The sequence below is a fragment of the Notolepis coatsorum genome, assembly GCF_963971535.1.
Source record: "Notolepis coatsorum genome assembly, chromosome: 6".
NCBI classification, from domain to species: Eukaryota; Metazoa; Chordata; class Actinopteri; order Aulopiformes; family Paralepididae; genus Notolepis; species Notolepis coatsorum.
Window position 1 is genome coordinate 107984500 of NC_140170.1, and position 16583 is coordinate 108001082.

General features: G+C 43.2%; 3 protein-coding genes across 3 annotated transcripts; 2 read left to right on the forward strand and 1 right to left on the reverse strand.

The window, feature by feature from the left end:
• Positions 1-270: 270 nt before the first annotated feature.
• LOC311230954 (transcription factor HES-5-like) lies at positions 271-1170 on the forward strand (the record flags this gene model as incomplete). Its single annotated transcript, XM_084317409.1, has 2 exons — positions 271-333; positions 449-1170. 2 exons carry the CDS (start codon positions 271-273, stop codon positions 860-862), a joined length of 477 nt encoding a protein of 158 aa, XP_084173535.1. The 3' UTR covers positions 863-1170.
• A 2565-nt stretch (positions 1171-3735) lies between these two features.
• LOC311230953 (transcription factor HES-5-like) lies at positions 3736-4852 on the reverse strand (the record flags this gene model as incomplete). The annotated part of the gene is made up of 2 exons (XM_084317408.1): positions 3736-4675; positions 4790-4852. The coding sequence occupies 2 exons, from the start codon at positions 4850-4852 to the stop codon at positions 4262-4264; spliced, it is 477 nt and encodes a 158-aa protein (XP_084173534.1). The 3' UTR covers positions 3736-4261.
• Positions 4853-10242: 5390 nt separating this feature from the next.
• On the forward strand, positions 10243-11478 carry LOC311230950 (transcription factor HES-5-like). The gene is made up of 2 exons (XM_084317404.1): positions 10243-10340; positions 10530-11478. Exons 1-2 carry the CDS (start codon positions 10287-10289, stop codon positions 10989-10991), a joined length of 516 nt encoding a protein of 171 aa, XP_084173530.1. The 5' UTR covers positions 10243-10286; the 3' UTR covers positions 10992-11478.
• The last annotated feature ends 5105 nt before the right edge of the window (positions 11479-16583 follow it).

Here is a 16583-nt window from a genome sequence, read left to right on the forward strand (position 1 = left end):
TCCCAGGTAATAAAGGTGTAATGACCTGCCTGTGTTCAGTCTGATAGCTGCAGCGCCATTCCCTCTGTTGAGGCCAGTTAACCATGAGATAATAGATGCCTCTCCTATTGTCGTGTCGGCCTCGCCCACTGGCCTCAGAGTGTGGGAAAGCTAATCCAGCCTGGGACTCATGGCTTTGTAATGCTAATGTCTAGCTATAAATAGGGGAGAGGCATCCTCACTCAACTCACAACTCACTCTGCTCTCTCAGAGAAGCTCTGCACTACCAGAATGGCTCCTACCTACACCAGAGACTCTGACTACTCAATGCTCTCTACCAAAGACAAGCACAAAGTAAGTACTGATGGTCATCTGATATCACTATTTATAAAATCTGAAATGTTTTCTTCATTGCTTGAAATCAACATCAGAACACATAACTAACAGAATTCAACTTTTTTTTCTACAGTTGAGAAAACCAGTTGTGGAGAAGATGCGTAGAGACCGCATCAACATCTGCATCGAGGAGCTCAAGGCCCTGCTGGAGAAGGAGTTCCAGAAGCGAGACCCCAATGCTAAGCTGGAGAAGGCTGACGTCCTGGAGATGACCGTGGTGTTCCTGAAGCAGCAGCTGCAGCCCCAGAGCTCAGCCCCTCAGAGGGCTCACAGTGAGGGCTTCTCCCAGTGCTGGAAGGAGACGCTGCACTTCCTGTCGGCCAACTCCTTGAAGGACGTGACGCTCCCGCACCTCCAGTACCTCCATGCTGCCCAGAGAGCCGGCCAGGACACCTGTCCTACCTCTCCACTCTCCTCCCAGAACCACAGCCAGGGCCCAGTGAAGCAGGCCCCCAGCACACACAAGCTGGTGTGGAGGCCGTGGTAGAATTACTGCACAGACTCGTTCAAAAGGATGGTTGTTCACCATCTTATATGGATATATCTCTACCCTCAATGCTAACTGTACACCTGGGTCCTTGATTTACTGTGTGTAGCAAGAACCATGTAACAATTTGTGTTGTTTCTGTTTCTCCTGAAAGGAGTTGTGCCTTTACCATATAAAGGCTGATTTATTTTATGTGCCTTTTAGGGAAAAGTTGTATTTCTATTATGAAAACGTCTTACCATTCCTGGTATGCTATCTGACTCCTGTGGAGTTGACTTCTTCATTCTAATAATGAACAGGCAAATATGCATTTGTAATGCAAACTTCTTAGAGAGATTGTTTTCTCATGTGTTATATATTCCATTTTAAGTGAATTTGATTGTGACCTTTTGTAAAGGAAAATACTGTGAAATAGTATATTATTCTAGTGTGATTGGTGCTGAGCCCAAACAATTCATGCTCATTGATGTCAAACCAAAATAAAACCACATTCTACTGTTTGCATCTTCAACATTTGAATATTGTTTTTATTCAATTTCTCCAGGTTTTAATTGAATTACTCCAAAATTACTTTAATTTACATTATAGCAGGCTATGGGAGAATTTTCTGCTGGGAGGCAATAAGTATTTCATTTCCATATCTGATGAGAGTAACAGTGTCAAGACCTGGCAATTGTGCATGTAGACCATAGTATTAAAGTGCAAAACATGATGTGATTAATTCATACTTAGTAGTCACTTAGTAGAACTTTTTCATAAAACCCCATCATATCATACGATGATGCTAATAGCTGAGAAGAGGTTTCTAAAGTGTATACAAAATATGGCTGTGCATATGGTTAATAATTATTCATAATTAATATTCCAAATTCAATTGGTTTCAGATTATGGATTACCTACATAAAAGTAACTAAATTAATTGGAACACTCTGAATACTAGTTATTATTTAGTTACTTTGTCTCTAAAATGTTAAATAATAACCCTAAACTTACAGTGTTTTTGACTAATACAACAAGTAATCATATGTCCTGTAACCTAATTACTGTGATCTTTTTGTAATGGATTACATTTACCATTTTGTAATCTGATTTCAATAATCAGGTTACATGTAATCCAATCTATTATTCCTCAACCATGACGATAGGGACTCACATCTGTGTAAGCGAGTGCCTGTAAAGTGGGTAATACAGTGTGCGCAAGTTTTCACTCAAAATGTACACAGTACATATGATTTGGGGAAAGCATGCTCGCACACGTGTAGGATGTTTAGCGTTGTGTGTGTGTACAAGTGTGACTGAGCGTGCCTGTCTTGTGCTTTGTGCACTAAAGCCCCAGGTTGCCGTTGAGCAGTAGGTCTCTGTCAGGTCTGGTTTCATCAAACAGCTGGTGAGCTTAGCCGCTGCTGGGCCTGGAGGCTGCATCTCCTGTGTGTGGAGCCTGCCTCTCCCCAGCTTTCCCACACTCCTGAGCCATTCTATCCCTTCATCCGAGGGACAAAGGAAGTGTGCCGTGCTAAATTACCCCCCCCCCCCCCCCCCCCCGCACCCCACCCCCTCCAGCCGTGATGGTGAGAATCGTCCTGACCCCACTGCCTCACTCTCCTTCCCTTACAAATCTGTCTCTGGAGGGAAAACTATAGGCTTGCTGTTTCATCAGCACACAGGTTTGCCATTGTCAAATAATCAATAGATAACTATTCCAAATGAAAGATATCACTCAAACAAGCCATCGATATCTTTATCTAGCTTATATATAATATATTATATTTGTTTCTTTTTTTTTAATGTCTGATTGTCGATTGATCATTCCTTGATTATTGTTGATTTCATTCATTCAGCATGATATGAGTTTATTGACTTAGTGCATCACAGGGCTTTGACTATAGGTTCCTTTCAAGATCCTGTTGTTGGTGTGTGTGCGTGTGTGTGTGTGTGTGTGTGTGTGTGTGTGTGTGTGTGTGTGCGTGTGTGTGTGTGTGTGTGGCAGGATGGGTCTGTACTTGTAACAAGACCTGCGCACGATCGTGGGAAACCCCTGCCCTCTGTCTGATGCAAGCAGGTGTAAGTCAGGCTGCAGGGCAGGTTTCTTCTCCCAGGTGATATAGCTGATGTGTTTACACAGCACACTTAGAGCCAACACACACACACACACACACACATGCACACACACACACACACCCACACACACACGCGCACGCACGCACGCACGCACACACACACACACACACATACATATACACACTAGTATACTCTATTCATACACAAACTATGCAAAATACATTGCAGAAATAAACACACACATACACTGCCTGGCACACTCCCACTCCTTGCCCTATGATACGGGTACAAACACAACCCCTCTCACACACGTATGCAAATAACCAATAATTGATGTGATGTTATCTGTTGTCACAAACTGATGTTGGTTAAGGAGTGTGGGAAAGCAGGGAAACCTCTGAACCCATGAGGTCAAACTCTGTATCTAAAGTTTACGTAAAAAACACCCTCCCATCATTATTGATTAATGAGCCTAGAGACCCAATCAATATACTCCCTTATCATTCCTGCCAGTGACTCGTAGTAACTATAGCTTCCTCCTGATAACCATGATCTTGGATTATTGTAGTCCAATCATTAACGACTACCACTAGAACTGTCAAGATATATTGATCCCTTCTAGAGCCTCTTGCAATGAAATGCAGACTGGATTTATTTGTACTTTCTCATTCTTAATCCCAACCCACCATTATTAAGAACAAAGAAATGCAGAAAGAGTATTATGATCATCTATACAATGTTTATTTGGAGTCTTGGGATGGATTTGTATGCACTGTTCTCTTTGGAACAACAAATCTTAAAGGTCTTACTTTCCTACAAGGAAGTATTTTTCATGTTCACAGGTGATCACTTCATGAAGTGAGTATAAGGAACACACAGTGTTGACAGTTCATATCACGGCACAATGATGCCTCCGTTGGACCAGGTGGGGTCCCACAATACAGCCTTTATGAAAGGCATTCAATACATTCAATAAACATGAATGGCATTCAGCAGTATGAGACAGTAATACTATCACAACAAGGTTTAAGGCAAGGTTTCAGTTGGCTAAACAACCATAGAGATCAAGACATTATCTTTACAAGGCATCTTCACAGAAAATAAAGGATTAAAGATGTACGACACAGAAAACTCAGGTCACTGCCATAGACAGAATTTTTACAAAACATCTTCAATATGAAGAATTCTAAATGTAATTTCAACTATTTGTTTAAGAGTATAGTAGAGTTCTTTTCAAAAACTGAAGAAAAAAAATCCATTCAAGGAAATATTTGGAGAAATATCTCCTACAGTACATAAGATGGTAAACACCCATCCGGTTTGAGAGAGTTCACGAAGTGTCTACCACGGCCTCCACACCAGCTTGTGTGTGCTGGGGGTCTGCTTCACTGGGCCCTGGCTGTGGTTCTGGGAGGAGAGTGGAGAGGTAGGACAGGTGTCCTGGCCGGCTCTCTGGGCAGCATGGAGGTACTGGAGGTGCGGGAGCGTCACGTCCTTCAAGGAGTTGGCCGACAGGAAGTGCAGCGTCTCCTTCCAGCACTGGGAGAAGCCCTCACTGTGAGCCCTCTGAGGGGCTGAGCTCTGGGGCTGCAGCTGCTGCTTCAGGAACACCACGGTCATCTCCAGGACGTCAGCCTTCTCCAGCTTAGCATTGGGGTCTCGCTTCTGGAACTCCTTCTCCAGCAGGGCCTTGAGCTCCTCGATGCAGATGTTGATGCGGTCTCTACGCATCTTCTCCACAACTGGTTTTCTCAACTGTAGAAAGAAAAGGGAATTCTGTTAGTTATGTGTTCTGATGTTGATTTCAAGCCATGAAGAAAACATTTCAGATTTTATAAATAGTGATATCAGATGACCATCAGTACTTACTTTGTGCTTGTCTTTGGTAGAGAGCATTGAGTAGTCAGAGTCTCTGGTGTAGGTAGGAGCCATTCTGGTAGAGTGCAGAGCTTCTCTGAGAGAGCAGAGTGAGTTGTGAGTTGAGTGAGGATGCCTCTCCCCTATTTATAGCTAGACATTAGCATTACAAAGCCATGAGTCCCAGGCTGGATTAGCTTTCCCACACTCTGAGGCCAGTGGGCGAGGCCGACACGACAATAGGAGAGGCATCTATTATCTCATGGTTAACTGGTCTCATGGCCCCAACAGAGGGAATGGTGCTGCAGCTATCAAAGGTACACATTGAGCACAAGCAGGTCATTACTCTTTTATTACCTGGGAACCTTCCCTCTGTCTTATCTGATATGGCCACTGCAGATGGGGAGTGTGTGAGACAGTGGACCTGATAAGGGCCACTACAAACATAAATAAATATAAGGCACATGCTTACTTCACACAGTGGACACTACTGCACGTTTGTATCAAACCTGCAACAAATACAATGCCTGCAGTGTGATGAAGTTGAAATATTAAACACCTGTTGTGAGTCAATGCTGAATGGGCAACCAGTGGCAGGGAATTGTTATATATCAGTATTAAGTCAATAAAAAGGTAATAAATTAAATCAGTATTACTATATATGCAATTTATAGCATAATATACACTGTAAGGGATGTATTACATAATGTTCATGGATCCACTTCCATTCAAAATAAGTTCTAAAAAAAATTATGAAAGAGAGGGGGAGGGAGAAACATTCCCATTGTAAATGCCAATTAAACACAATTATCCAGTGTCCTCTGGGTAGGCACACTTCCATTGTCCGACACCTCGCCCCCCTCCCTGCGCTTACCCCTAGGAGAATATGTAATAAATGGGAAAGAGAGTGTGGGAAAGCGGGCTGGGATCCTACTCACACATCCTCCAGTCAATAGAGTACCCCCCCCCCCCCCCTCCCCCCCGAGAGGTCCTTTCAACCTGCTGGCCAGATCAGACGCACCGCGGAGCCTAGGGACGCGTGTGTGAGTGAGTGTGTGTGTGTGTGTGTGTGTGTGTGTGTGTGTGTGTGTGTGTGTGTGTGTGTGTGTGTGTGTGTGTGTGTGTATCCGTTTGCTCACATACCACTCATTACACCTCTCCTCCTCTCCTCTCATAAACGGAACATGTGCTCCAACACCTGCTGCTTCTCAAACCTGTGATGTGCTGCATGGCTAAGTAGTAAGTACTGTATTCCACTTTACAGTTGCAGCTACAGTGATTTTCATTAATGTAGTGTATCCAAATGTATTAGGTTCATTATCAATATGTTTTCATATTTTGGTAACCTTTGTAGGCCTACATTTTTACGATAATAATAATAAGAAGAAGAAATAATAATAATAATAATGTGAATAAAACTGCAGACGGTTTTCCCTGAGAGAAGAAAATAAAGATCAATTTGGAAGTCCTTAGTGTGTGTTAATAACCATGAAAATATGTCCACAAAGAGGCAGATGGCAAAACTCCTTTTGGCGGAAAATCCACACCAGTCTTTCTTCTCTGCTCCTCAAGACGCATTTCTCAGAAGTGAGTCATGACAAACTATGCCGGTGAAAACACATCTTTTGACTATATGAACGCATTCCAATGTGGACATTCCTCCTATTGAGAGAGAAAAAGGCGATGGCCCTCATTGTGGGCCCCTCTGCACACTCTCTCCCACACACAGACACACACAGACACACACACACACACACACACACACACACACACACACACACACACACACACACATGCACACGTCAAACAGCCTCCATGGCTTTGAGCCCAGATGCCCCAGTGTCTGTGTGGAGCCAAAGGCCCACTCTCCACTGAGGAATGTGTGAGAGCTGCGACCTGCTCTTCTTTCCCACACTTAAGCCCCCATTCAGGGTAGCGCCCCACCCTGCCGCGGCCTCCACTGATCCATCAGCCCTCATTATGCCTTGCCCTCAATAGGCCATCTGGACATCTACTGGGGGAGCCAAGGCTTCTCATGAGCTTGGAAGTCCACCTAGGGAGGACCGCAGGTAGATAATAGTGGAAGACAAACAAAAAAACACACACCGTTGTATACATAAATAGTGTATACAACATCACCAGAAACAAGTGTAATCACTGATACTCAAGGTTTGGTGATAGGTCACACAAGGGACTGAACACCTGTATCTCATTCTCAGTATAGTACAGTCAAACTGTGCAGTGTACAAGTACTGTATAATCCAAAAGCAAACAAATTGTTTTGTTTACAATAACTTCTGTATGAAAGTGCTATACAAATAAAAAAAATTAAGTTATTATTATTGTTACAGATCCTAACCATAACCAAACCTCACCACTTTGTGGAGGTGTCTCCGTCGTGACAGAAGGTATTTCAACAATGGCAAAGCTTCAGGGCGGCTGGGTGGCGCAGCGGATATTGCACTCGTCACCAACGCAAGAGACACCGGGTTCGACACCGGCTGTCGGCGCTGCCTCCGGCTTGGGTTAGCCATCATACTAATTCAATTGGCAGAATTAGCGGGTGGAAGTCGATGGGTGGTAATCTGGATGTTGTGGACAGCGACTCCTACAGGTCGGTTGGGGACGCCTGCACATCAGAGACAGGAAATGGCGGGGGTAGTGTGAGCCTCCCACACGTTACACCTCGCCAATGAGAGTCCGTGCTGGCAGGTGAAAAGATGTGACAGGCTGCCCCCTCGTGTACCGGAGGGGACACGTGATGCAAGGCTTCTATCATCCCTACAACCGGCCAGTGGGGGGCATATGCGAGCAGCGTTCAAGACAGGGGAGGGAAGAATTGGCACATTGGGATGGGAGAAAAATAGAAAAGGGAGAGAAAAAGTGGATAAAAAAAAAAACAATGGCAAAGTTTCCCGCCTAAAGTGGTCTTTCTTCAAAGCATGCCTTGACTTTGAATGTAAGCAGGTCACATGTTGGAATGCTAGACCCCGGCGGTCCCACATTAAGGAACCAGGGCGGCTCTCTTTTCCCCCCAAAGAGGGGTCAGGCATTTCCCAGGTTCTCTTATGTTGCTGCTGGAGTCACAAGGATCCTTCTTGAGGCGCATGACACCAAGCACCTGCCCCTCTCTTTTGTGGCCATGCCTCGGCCCTCACAGGGGCACCCAGAGTCAAAGCTTGGTGCAGCACAACAGCAAGGAATGCTTTGTGCCCCTTAACACAAGCCCGGTTCGCTGGGAGATGGAGATCAAATGTGTGACACTGAATGAAAGTATGAAACAATTAACTTAGAAAACACCCTGGATTTAGAGCGTTGCACATGGCATCACATTGAGCGCAACAAAAACAACTTTAAATTCCCATAAAGGTGAGAATACTACATAATACTATATAAACTCTGAACTCTGACTCCATTGCCTATACATCCTATAGCTCTACCCATACTGTACAACTCTGAACTCTGTTGCCTACTCAATTTATACCTATACCATACTATACTTTCACTGTCTACCCATATACTCTGTAGCATGTACAACAGTGCACAGCATATTTAATATTTACATTTATATCTTTATATTTACTGCATATATATATATATATATATATATATATATATATATATATATATATATATATACACACACCCATATTTGTCTCAATATACCTGCATATAACCCCTCTATATACTTGCTTGTATACATATAACCCATAGCTCTGTATGATAGCATCTTACAATAATGCTGTATATCATTATTCTCACCACATAATATATCTATCCTCACCTGTCTATAGTGCTTTACTATATCTATACATATCATACTCTTACTAGTTACGCTGCTGGCCAGTAGTAATACTGTCTTTATGTATTATACAACAACTCAGTAGTATTAATTTGTATATTTGTACCCATAGTTGAATCACCACATTGTATATTGCTGTTGCACTTTACTGATACATTTTCACTCTGTTTGGATGCCAAACTTATTTTCGTTGTACTGAATCTAATCTAATAATGTGGAATTGTGTTCATTCATTCTGTCAGAGAATAATTAGTACATTGAAAACAAGTAGGTTAGCTATACCCTATAACTACATGAAACACTCCACTGAGGTCCATTAGCTTAAAAACCAAGCCCTCTACAAAGAGTCACACGACACCGTGGTAAGTTGTGCCTGTACTTATAAATTATAACTTGATTGAACTCCTCCGTGAACCTGAGTGAGAAGAAGAGAACACACACACAGCCAGCCAGGCCTGGAAATCCCATACAGTTCACCGGAGCCGAGTAGCCGACAGTGGTTTCCCGCGCACGGGAGCCAGCTGCCATGCTCTTGCCTTCAAAGACTAATCCTGGAGGCTGTGTTGTCCCAACTTTCCCACAGCACACGTTCAACACGGCGACAATGGACGTGTGCCGTGCTCAATACCGCATTAGTCACGCTCCGCAAAGGGCCATCTAATTCCCAAGAGACCATATGGGGGAAAACACGTTACAAAAAAAGAGTGGAAAAGAAAAGGAAAAAAAAGGCTATTTCATGAACCATCAACCCTTGTCTATTATATAAGCCTAACTTAAAGTTATCTCGACCTTTTCTAATGAAATGCTCATAATGATAATTCTAATTATTTAATAATTGCCTATTCTTTTTTAATAATAATAATTAATTAATGGGATTATTCATTCGTTTATAGTTATATATTTGTTTCCAGATTGATTATTTATAGGCTTCATTTGGCAGGTTTTTAAAATGCATTAGTACTTATGCATATCACGAAATAATTAAATCCTTAGGCCTACCACCAGCCTATATAACCTCTTATATTTGTCATATTATATAGGTATTAATAAACAACGAACTTAATTGTTTTTTTATTGATCATAATCAATAATAAATCATTAGCCATGCCTATCAATACTCGGCCAATTCGAGATTACCATAGCCTTGCCAAAGCTTCGTGTGTGGATGTCTGGATGTCGAACGAATTGTTGAAAATAAATCAATTTATTTCACAAGAATTTCGCGGGAAGAAGTGCATATAGGCTAGCCAATGTGCTTTGAATCCCTTATTGATTCCGAATAATCTTTGGGAGCCCCATTCATTAATTGTAGTCAGGTTTTCCCGCCATTTGGCTTAATGACAACCTTTCATGTGAATGGGGCCGAGACAACTTGGAATGCCGAGAAGGAATAGACAGAGTCAACTTTTTCACGACACTCTTTTATTACACACTCCACCCTCCACCTGTTCCCCTGGGACACTTTCATTGACAAAAGGCAATAGACATTCAATTTAGCATGAAGTAATTGAAGTCTTTGTCATTGTACTGTCCGCGATCCCGATTGGCCCGCAAGTGTGGGAACCTCGTGTCAAAGTGAGACCCACACTGTTTACAGTGGGAGCCTGGAGGGTGTATAAATACAGAGGCTGTAACTTCAGGGACACACTGACTCACATCTCTGACAACCAACCTCCTCATCTCAAGAGCAACTCAGCTCACACAAGCATGGCACCTGTCAAAGTGTGCAACTTTGTGCTTCCTACTAAAGATAAACTCAAAGTAGGTATTGCCCACACACACACTTTACATTAGAGTTTTCTTCGTAGTTGATATTCTAGTTATGCGGGGCTTTTTTTTTTATCCTTTATTTATCCAGGAATGTCCCATTGAGATACAAGATCTCTTCTTCCAGGGAGTCCTGACGCTTAATGCGAATGTCTAATCTGTTACCCCCCCCCCCCTTCACAGATAAGAAAACCACTTGTGGAGAAGCTGCGCAGAGACCGCATCAACAGCAGCATCGAGCAGCTGAAAGCCCTATTGAAGACAGAGCTCCAAGGCCAGCAGCCGAGCTCCAAGCTGGAGAAAGCCGACATCCTCGAGACCGCCGTGTTTTACCTGCAAGAGAACCTGCGTCCGGCGGCACCTGCCGGCGGTGGTCGTGGTGGTCGGACGGCTGCACCTGGTGGTCAAAGCTATGCAGAGGGGTTCACCCGGTGCCTGGAGGAGACGCTCGGCTTCCTCTCTGCGCACAACCAGCCGACCGACGCGCGACAGAGAGTCGCTCATCACTTCAGCCGCGTTCCGCCACAGCGCCGCCGGGGCGCCGCCGTCATGTGCGCGGCGAGCCGCGTGGTCAGCGCTGACAGGAACAGCGCGCCAAAGTGCGTCAACGCAGGCGGAAGACAGCCGCTGTGGAGACCCTGGTGATGATGCCCCGATGTGGTGATTGATTGATTGATTGATTGAAAACTTTAATTAACAGATTGCAGAATGGGTACAGTACAGTAAAGCTCAATACACACAATTGTTAAGAGGATGCAGACCAGAGAAAGAATGCAGACCATTTTCAATTCATAATGACATTTATGTCATACACACAACATACAGATATACAGATATAATAATCTAATCTAATGAGGTGAGGTGATGCGCACTTGTGGAGACCACGATATCAGACTGTCAATGTAAACTCTATAGAGAATAGTGTTGGCTAACATTATAGCCCGTATATTCTCTGCTTGTAGGAACTTTTATATTCCATTACATTTTTGTATTGGTCTTTTGTTTCAGAAAAAGTCGATTAGACTATTGGCTGTTTTTTCTTCTTCAGTATTGACTTCACTATGTGAAGGTGGATGATGTTTTACATATTGTAAAGTAATGTATATTGTTCAGTATATTCTGTATGGGGTTATAACCACTTTGATAAAGACTCTCAGACGTGTTTGCTTCGAACGTAAACTGTATCATACTGATATGATTTAACCTTTGTGTTATAACACTGCAATATTTCACCATGAAATTTCAAAATAAAATAATTTTCAAGTGAAAATTTCTCTTTTGTTTTAGTGGTCCCTCTGACATTTTGGAGCTCTATATGCAGAGTCAGATGTGATTGACGATGATATACGTGAGGAATGTGGCGATTCATAATGGGCCATTATAGAGAGCACATTAAGTGAATGATAAGCTCACAGACCTGCAGGGCACATGGTGAACATGTTATACAGGTGATCAGGGGCGACATGTCCACTAGGACAGGGGGGGATCACAGGTGTACATGTTATACAGGTGATCAGGGGCGACATGTCCACTAGGGACAGGGGGGATCATGGCCCCCTCACTTTTCAAAATAGTTTTGTCCCTCTCACTTTTTACAGTAAAAAAAATTACATTATATAACGTTAGTTTTATGCAATATACTTTTTCTGTGATGTGTGCGTTTGTGCAATGACATGTCGAGAGGAGTAGGCCTATCGCTAATGAAAAAAAGTATGGTTAATTAAATGGAAATCGTACGCACATATTTCCCATCCCATACAAAAAAAAATTCTCAAACTAAAGTTTTGCCCTTGCAGGTGATTAATCTAATGTGAACTTCTGTCTTTTATTCTTCATATGCTCAGCTATAGGCTACCATGTCACTCATCTCTGCATCATCACTTCAAATTGTATATGTGCCACGTTTTTTATAGGCTCCCACATCCAGCATCAAGTTTCAAGTTTGTTTATTAGTTGTCACAATAAAATACATGTACTTTACGGTGAAATGCCTGGTTCTGTATATGGGCCCCCGAGAGTGTGCTTCATACAGTAAAAAAAAGTAAGTAAAAGAGGAATATACACAATATAACAGCATGCAGCCCATTTTCTTCCAAATGAGCAGAGGAAAGATTTTAGGCGGGAGAGACTGGGTGTATTGTGTAAACACTTTCTAAACGAATGGCCCAGCAGCTGCTGTTTAGAACACAAGGCTTGATGCTAGATCGGACGGCACTATTATGGCACTAGATCGGACAGCATTTTATAGGGGGACGTCAGTTTTTGGCCAAGCTGCAAAGCCACAAGTCACAAATCATTTTAACCTTAAACGTTGTTTATGAACCTATCCGTAACACCAACCCACTCCCATGAGTACTACCTAAGAAGTTAAAAATAGATGTAAACATTTTCTTCCAGGTCGTGGGATTTAGCATCTATACCCAGAGACAGCTGCCTCCGGAGAGCCCGCGCCAACCTGACATGTGGCGCCCTATTCAGAGCTGTCAATTGGAAGTGTGTGTAAGCATTTTTTCACGCCAACATCCCCAATCTCCGCTCTTGCACTTTATTCCATGGCCATATGGTAATAAGAAGCTTATAATTTCCTTGTGAATATGGCACTAGGCAGAAATTGAGGCTTCAGACACTAAACAGTTGGATATCTGACGTTGAATTGGTGTTGATCTGTTTATTGTGAGCAACAATGGGCATCACAGTTGGATAATAGGCTACATCGTGTATAAATGGTGAGAGAGGTATTTGAAGTATGTTGTATGCCAGCCTACTTATTATTGTTGTTCCAATTCATTATGCATAACAATGCATTCCGTTTCTTTATGTATCAGAATATTCCTGAAAGGGATACTCCCTCGTGCTTTAAATAACAATGCGAGGACCTGCATAGTTTGGACATGAAATAAAATGATCATTAAGACTCTATGGGCAAATGCAAATCAGCAGCATATCTCCTCTGCCTCTGCCCTCTTCCCATCCCAAATCTGCAAACTGTACTCAATACTTCATTCTGCAAACTTCATTACAGGGAGAAAGGCCTGATCTTCCCCAGAATTCCAACCATGTTTGAAACAGTTCCTTACAATGTTAACACTTTAATAATGGAAATATCTCGTAAGCCTAATCAAACACGTCTGTTTCTTTACAACGGAGTGTGTGTCCACACTTTAATGGTGCGGACATCGCCTAATCCAACATGTTTGTTTGTTTGTTCACAGTGGGGTGTGTGTCGTCGGGCTGGTTCAGGATGTGTCCTTCCTCCAAGACTTTGATGTGTCAGGAGTGTGACATGTAGTGTGTGACAATCAGGAGGTGCACCCACCAACATCCTGACAACGTGTTATAAACCATGTCTCTTTATTTAAGACAGCTTGGTTTTTCCCACAGGACAAAGCCCAGGGAGACTATAGACTAGAGTCAATAGAGAGTAGAGGGACATTAAGCCTTATAGACGTAATAAAGTGGATCATTTATTTTGTGTTGGTCCCTCCTCTCCCCGGGCATCAGTATTTTCCCCCAGTCCAGTGCTCAAGCTGCCATGTCACCAGTCCAGTGCTCAAGCTGTCATGTCACCAGTCCAGTGCTCAAGCTGCCATGTCACCAGTCCAGTGCTCAAGCTGCCATGTTAACATTTACATTTAGTAATTTAGCTGACGCTTTTATCCAAAGCAACTTACAAGTTCTGTACGACAAGTCATCAGGAAGGGCACAACTCTATCAGCTGAGTAACAATGTTCATCAAAGTGTTGAGTGCTACAGTGTAGGTTAGTATATTAGGACAAGTGCATGACAGTAAGGTTAGTTAGGGTTAGCATGTTTTCTTTTTCTTCTTCTTCCATTTCAGATAATGATTGAAGAAGTGCGTCTTCAGTCGACGGCGAAAGATTGGACAGGTTTTGGCTGTCCTAACTGTGGTGGGCAGTTCGTTCTGCATTGTGGGGCAAGGACTGAGAATAGACAACTTCTCCAGTGCTCAAGCTGCCATGTCACCAGTCCAGTGCTCAAGCTGCCATGTCAGTCACCCATGCTGCACCTCGTAAGGCTACACATTGATTTACTTCTTTATGCAAGTAAAGTTGCTTAAATTGAAGATTCAAGATGAGAAGCACGTTCAGTCACAGACTCATACCCCTCCTGACACTCAACTAACCCCCTCGGCCAGTCCTTCATACCAGTGGCCATCAGGCTCCACAACAGTGGGCAGGGACCAATGCCAGACATTCAAGGAACTTCCATCACTGAGTGTGTCTGACTCCCACCTAAAAGGACAATATATAACGTGACATACCTTATACATACTGTACCTTATGTGTATACTGTATACTTCATCAGAGCATATATTTAGCATTTTTTGATTATATATTAGATTATATATTTGTAACTATATTTATTGTAGGGAAAATATAACTGAGAGGGCATACATACCCTCATCTTGCACCTTGTTGCCCATATGCGCATGCCCAGAGTTAATTATATTGTTTACACTGCCTTTTTTTATTCTATTTTTACTTCTGCACTGTACTTCTATGACCTGTACCATAGGCGGCGCGTGAACCGGACATTAGGGTAGGCTATATATCGCGGAGCGCACAAATTTTTCCCTTTTTTGTCAATACACACAGCTATGCGAGGCGAGCCCCACTCATTTAATATATAGTGCAAATTAGTGTTCAAATGAAGGCATCCAATAATAGATTAACCATTGTCTTACCTTAATGCAGCAAAATGCGACGTTTCGTCTTGGCATCAATGATCTTTTCTGCTTTAACTTTGTCTGTGAGATCACTTTCAATGTGAAGCAGACTGGCGCATTGTTGTTCTTAGCCAGTTTTGGATGTGATGTGCCTCATTGCTGAGAAAGACCGTTCACAACTTGAATCACAAGTTGCAGTGCTGACAGCAATGAAGGGAATGTTTTTCGTAATTTAGATCTCATCATGCTTTGAAAACAATGTACATACAGTATCTCTAAAAAGTTTCCACGATTTGATGAACTCGGACTCTCATCATGTCCTCTTAGAGCAAGCCCTTGTTTGCCAAGATAAAACAACATACAGCCTCAGGTGATCGGTAGTTATGCCCAGGGCCAGCCCGGTGCAGCTTCTAAATTACTTTGTTTATATGCCTTGGAAAAATACTGTATATCCATTTTGCTTTTTGAAATTTGACTCAAAATAGTGCGCTGGTGTTCGCTACAAAGCGATGGGCGGGGCTGAAATTCGGAACGCAGATGTTTGCTTTACTCGGCCTGCGGGATCAGGATGATCATGTGAATGATGTGATTGGCTACATTATTTAACCTGAGCCTATGCGTGATTGGTTACTGCCTGTACCTGGAATGTTAAACGCTGCCACCGATTGACACCTTCGTCGTTGACACCTCGGCCAGCGGGCTGCAGCACAAGACACACACAATAGCCAGCAGCCTGCGCACATTATATATTTTTTTTATCCACTTTTTCTCCCATTTTCTATATTTTCTCCCATCCCAATTTCGTATCATCCAATTCAACCCTCCCCTGTCACGAACGCTGTTTCTTGCCTCCCACAAGCCGGCTGCAATGTGGACTAAGTCATACATAGCACAAGTCCCCTCCGGTACTTGAGGTAACAGCAGTCGCATCTTTTCACCTGCGCAGCTCGATCTCTCAGTGGCGAGGAGTAACGCGTGGGAGGCTCACGCTGCCCCCGACACTTCCTGATTCTACTGCGCAGGCGCACCAACCGACCTGTAGGAGTCGCTGTCCACAACGCCCGATCCCCACCCATCAGTTTCCCTCCCCCTAATACGGCCAATGTGTATTAGTATGAACGACCAGCTAAACTGAAAGCAATGTGGAGCGCTGGGCTCGAACAGGCGATCCCAGCGTCTCCGCATTCGTGGCGAGCGCCTTGCCCACTACGCCACGTAGCCGCCCCCCTGCGCACATTATATATACATTTCAAAATTCCCAGCATAATATTTTGGGTAGGCATAGCCTAGCCTGGCCTTATATACCCGCCGCCTATGGTACCATGTCTTCTACTACCTGTACCTCCCCTCCTGCTATGATGGCTGAATTTTCCCAAGGTGATCAATAAAGGAATATCTTATCTTATCTTAATTGCAAATGCTTCTGGTCCCATTGGCAAGTAACCAGCTAACCAAATTAAAGACTTCTCAACATTATAGACCATAATAGATTTGTTGCTTTTGGAAAAAGAATATGAACAAGGTGAGATCACACTAATAATTAAATTGTT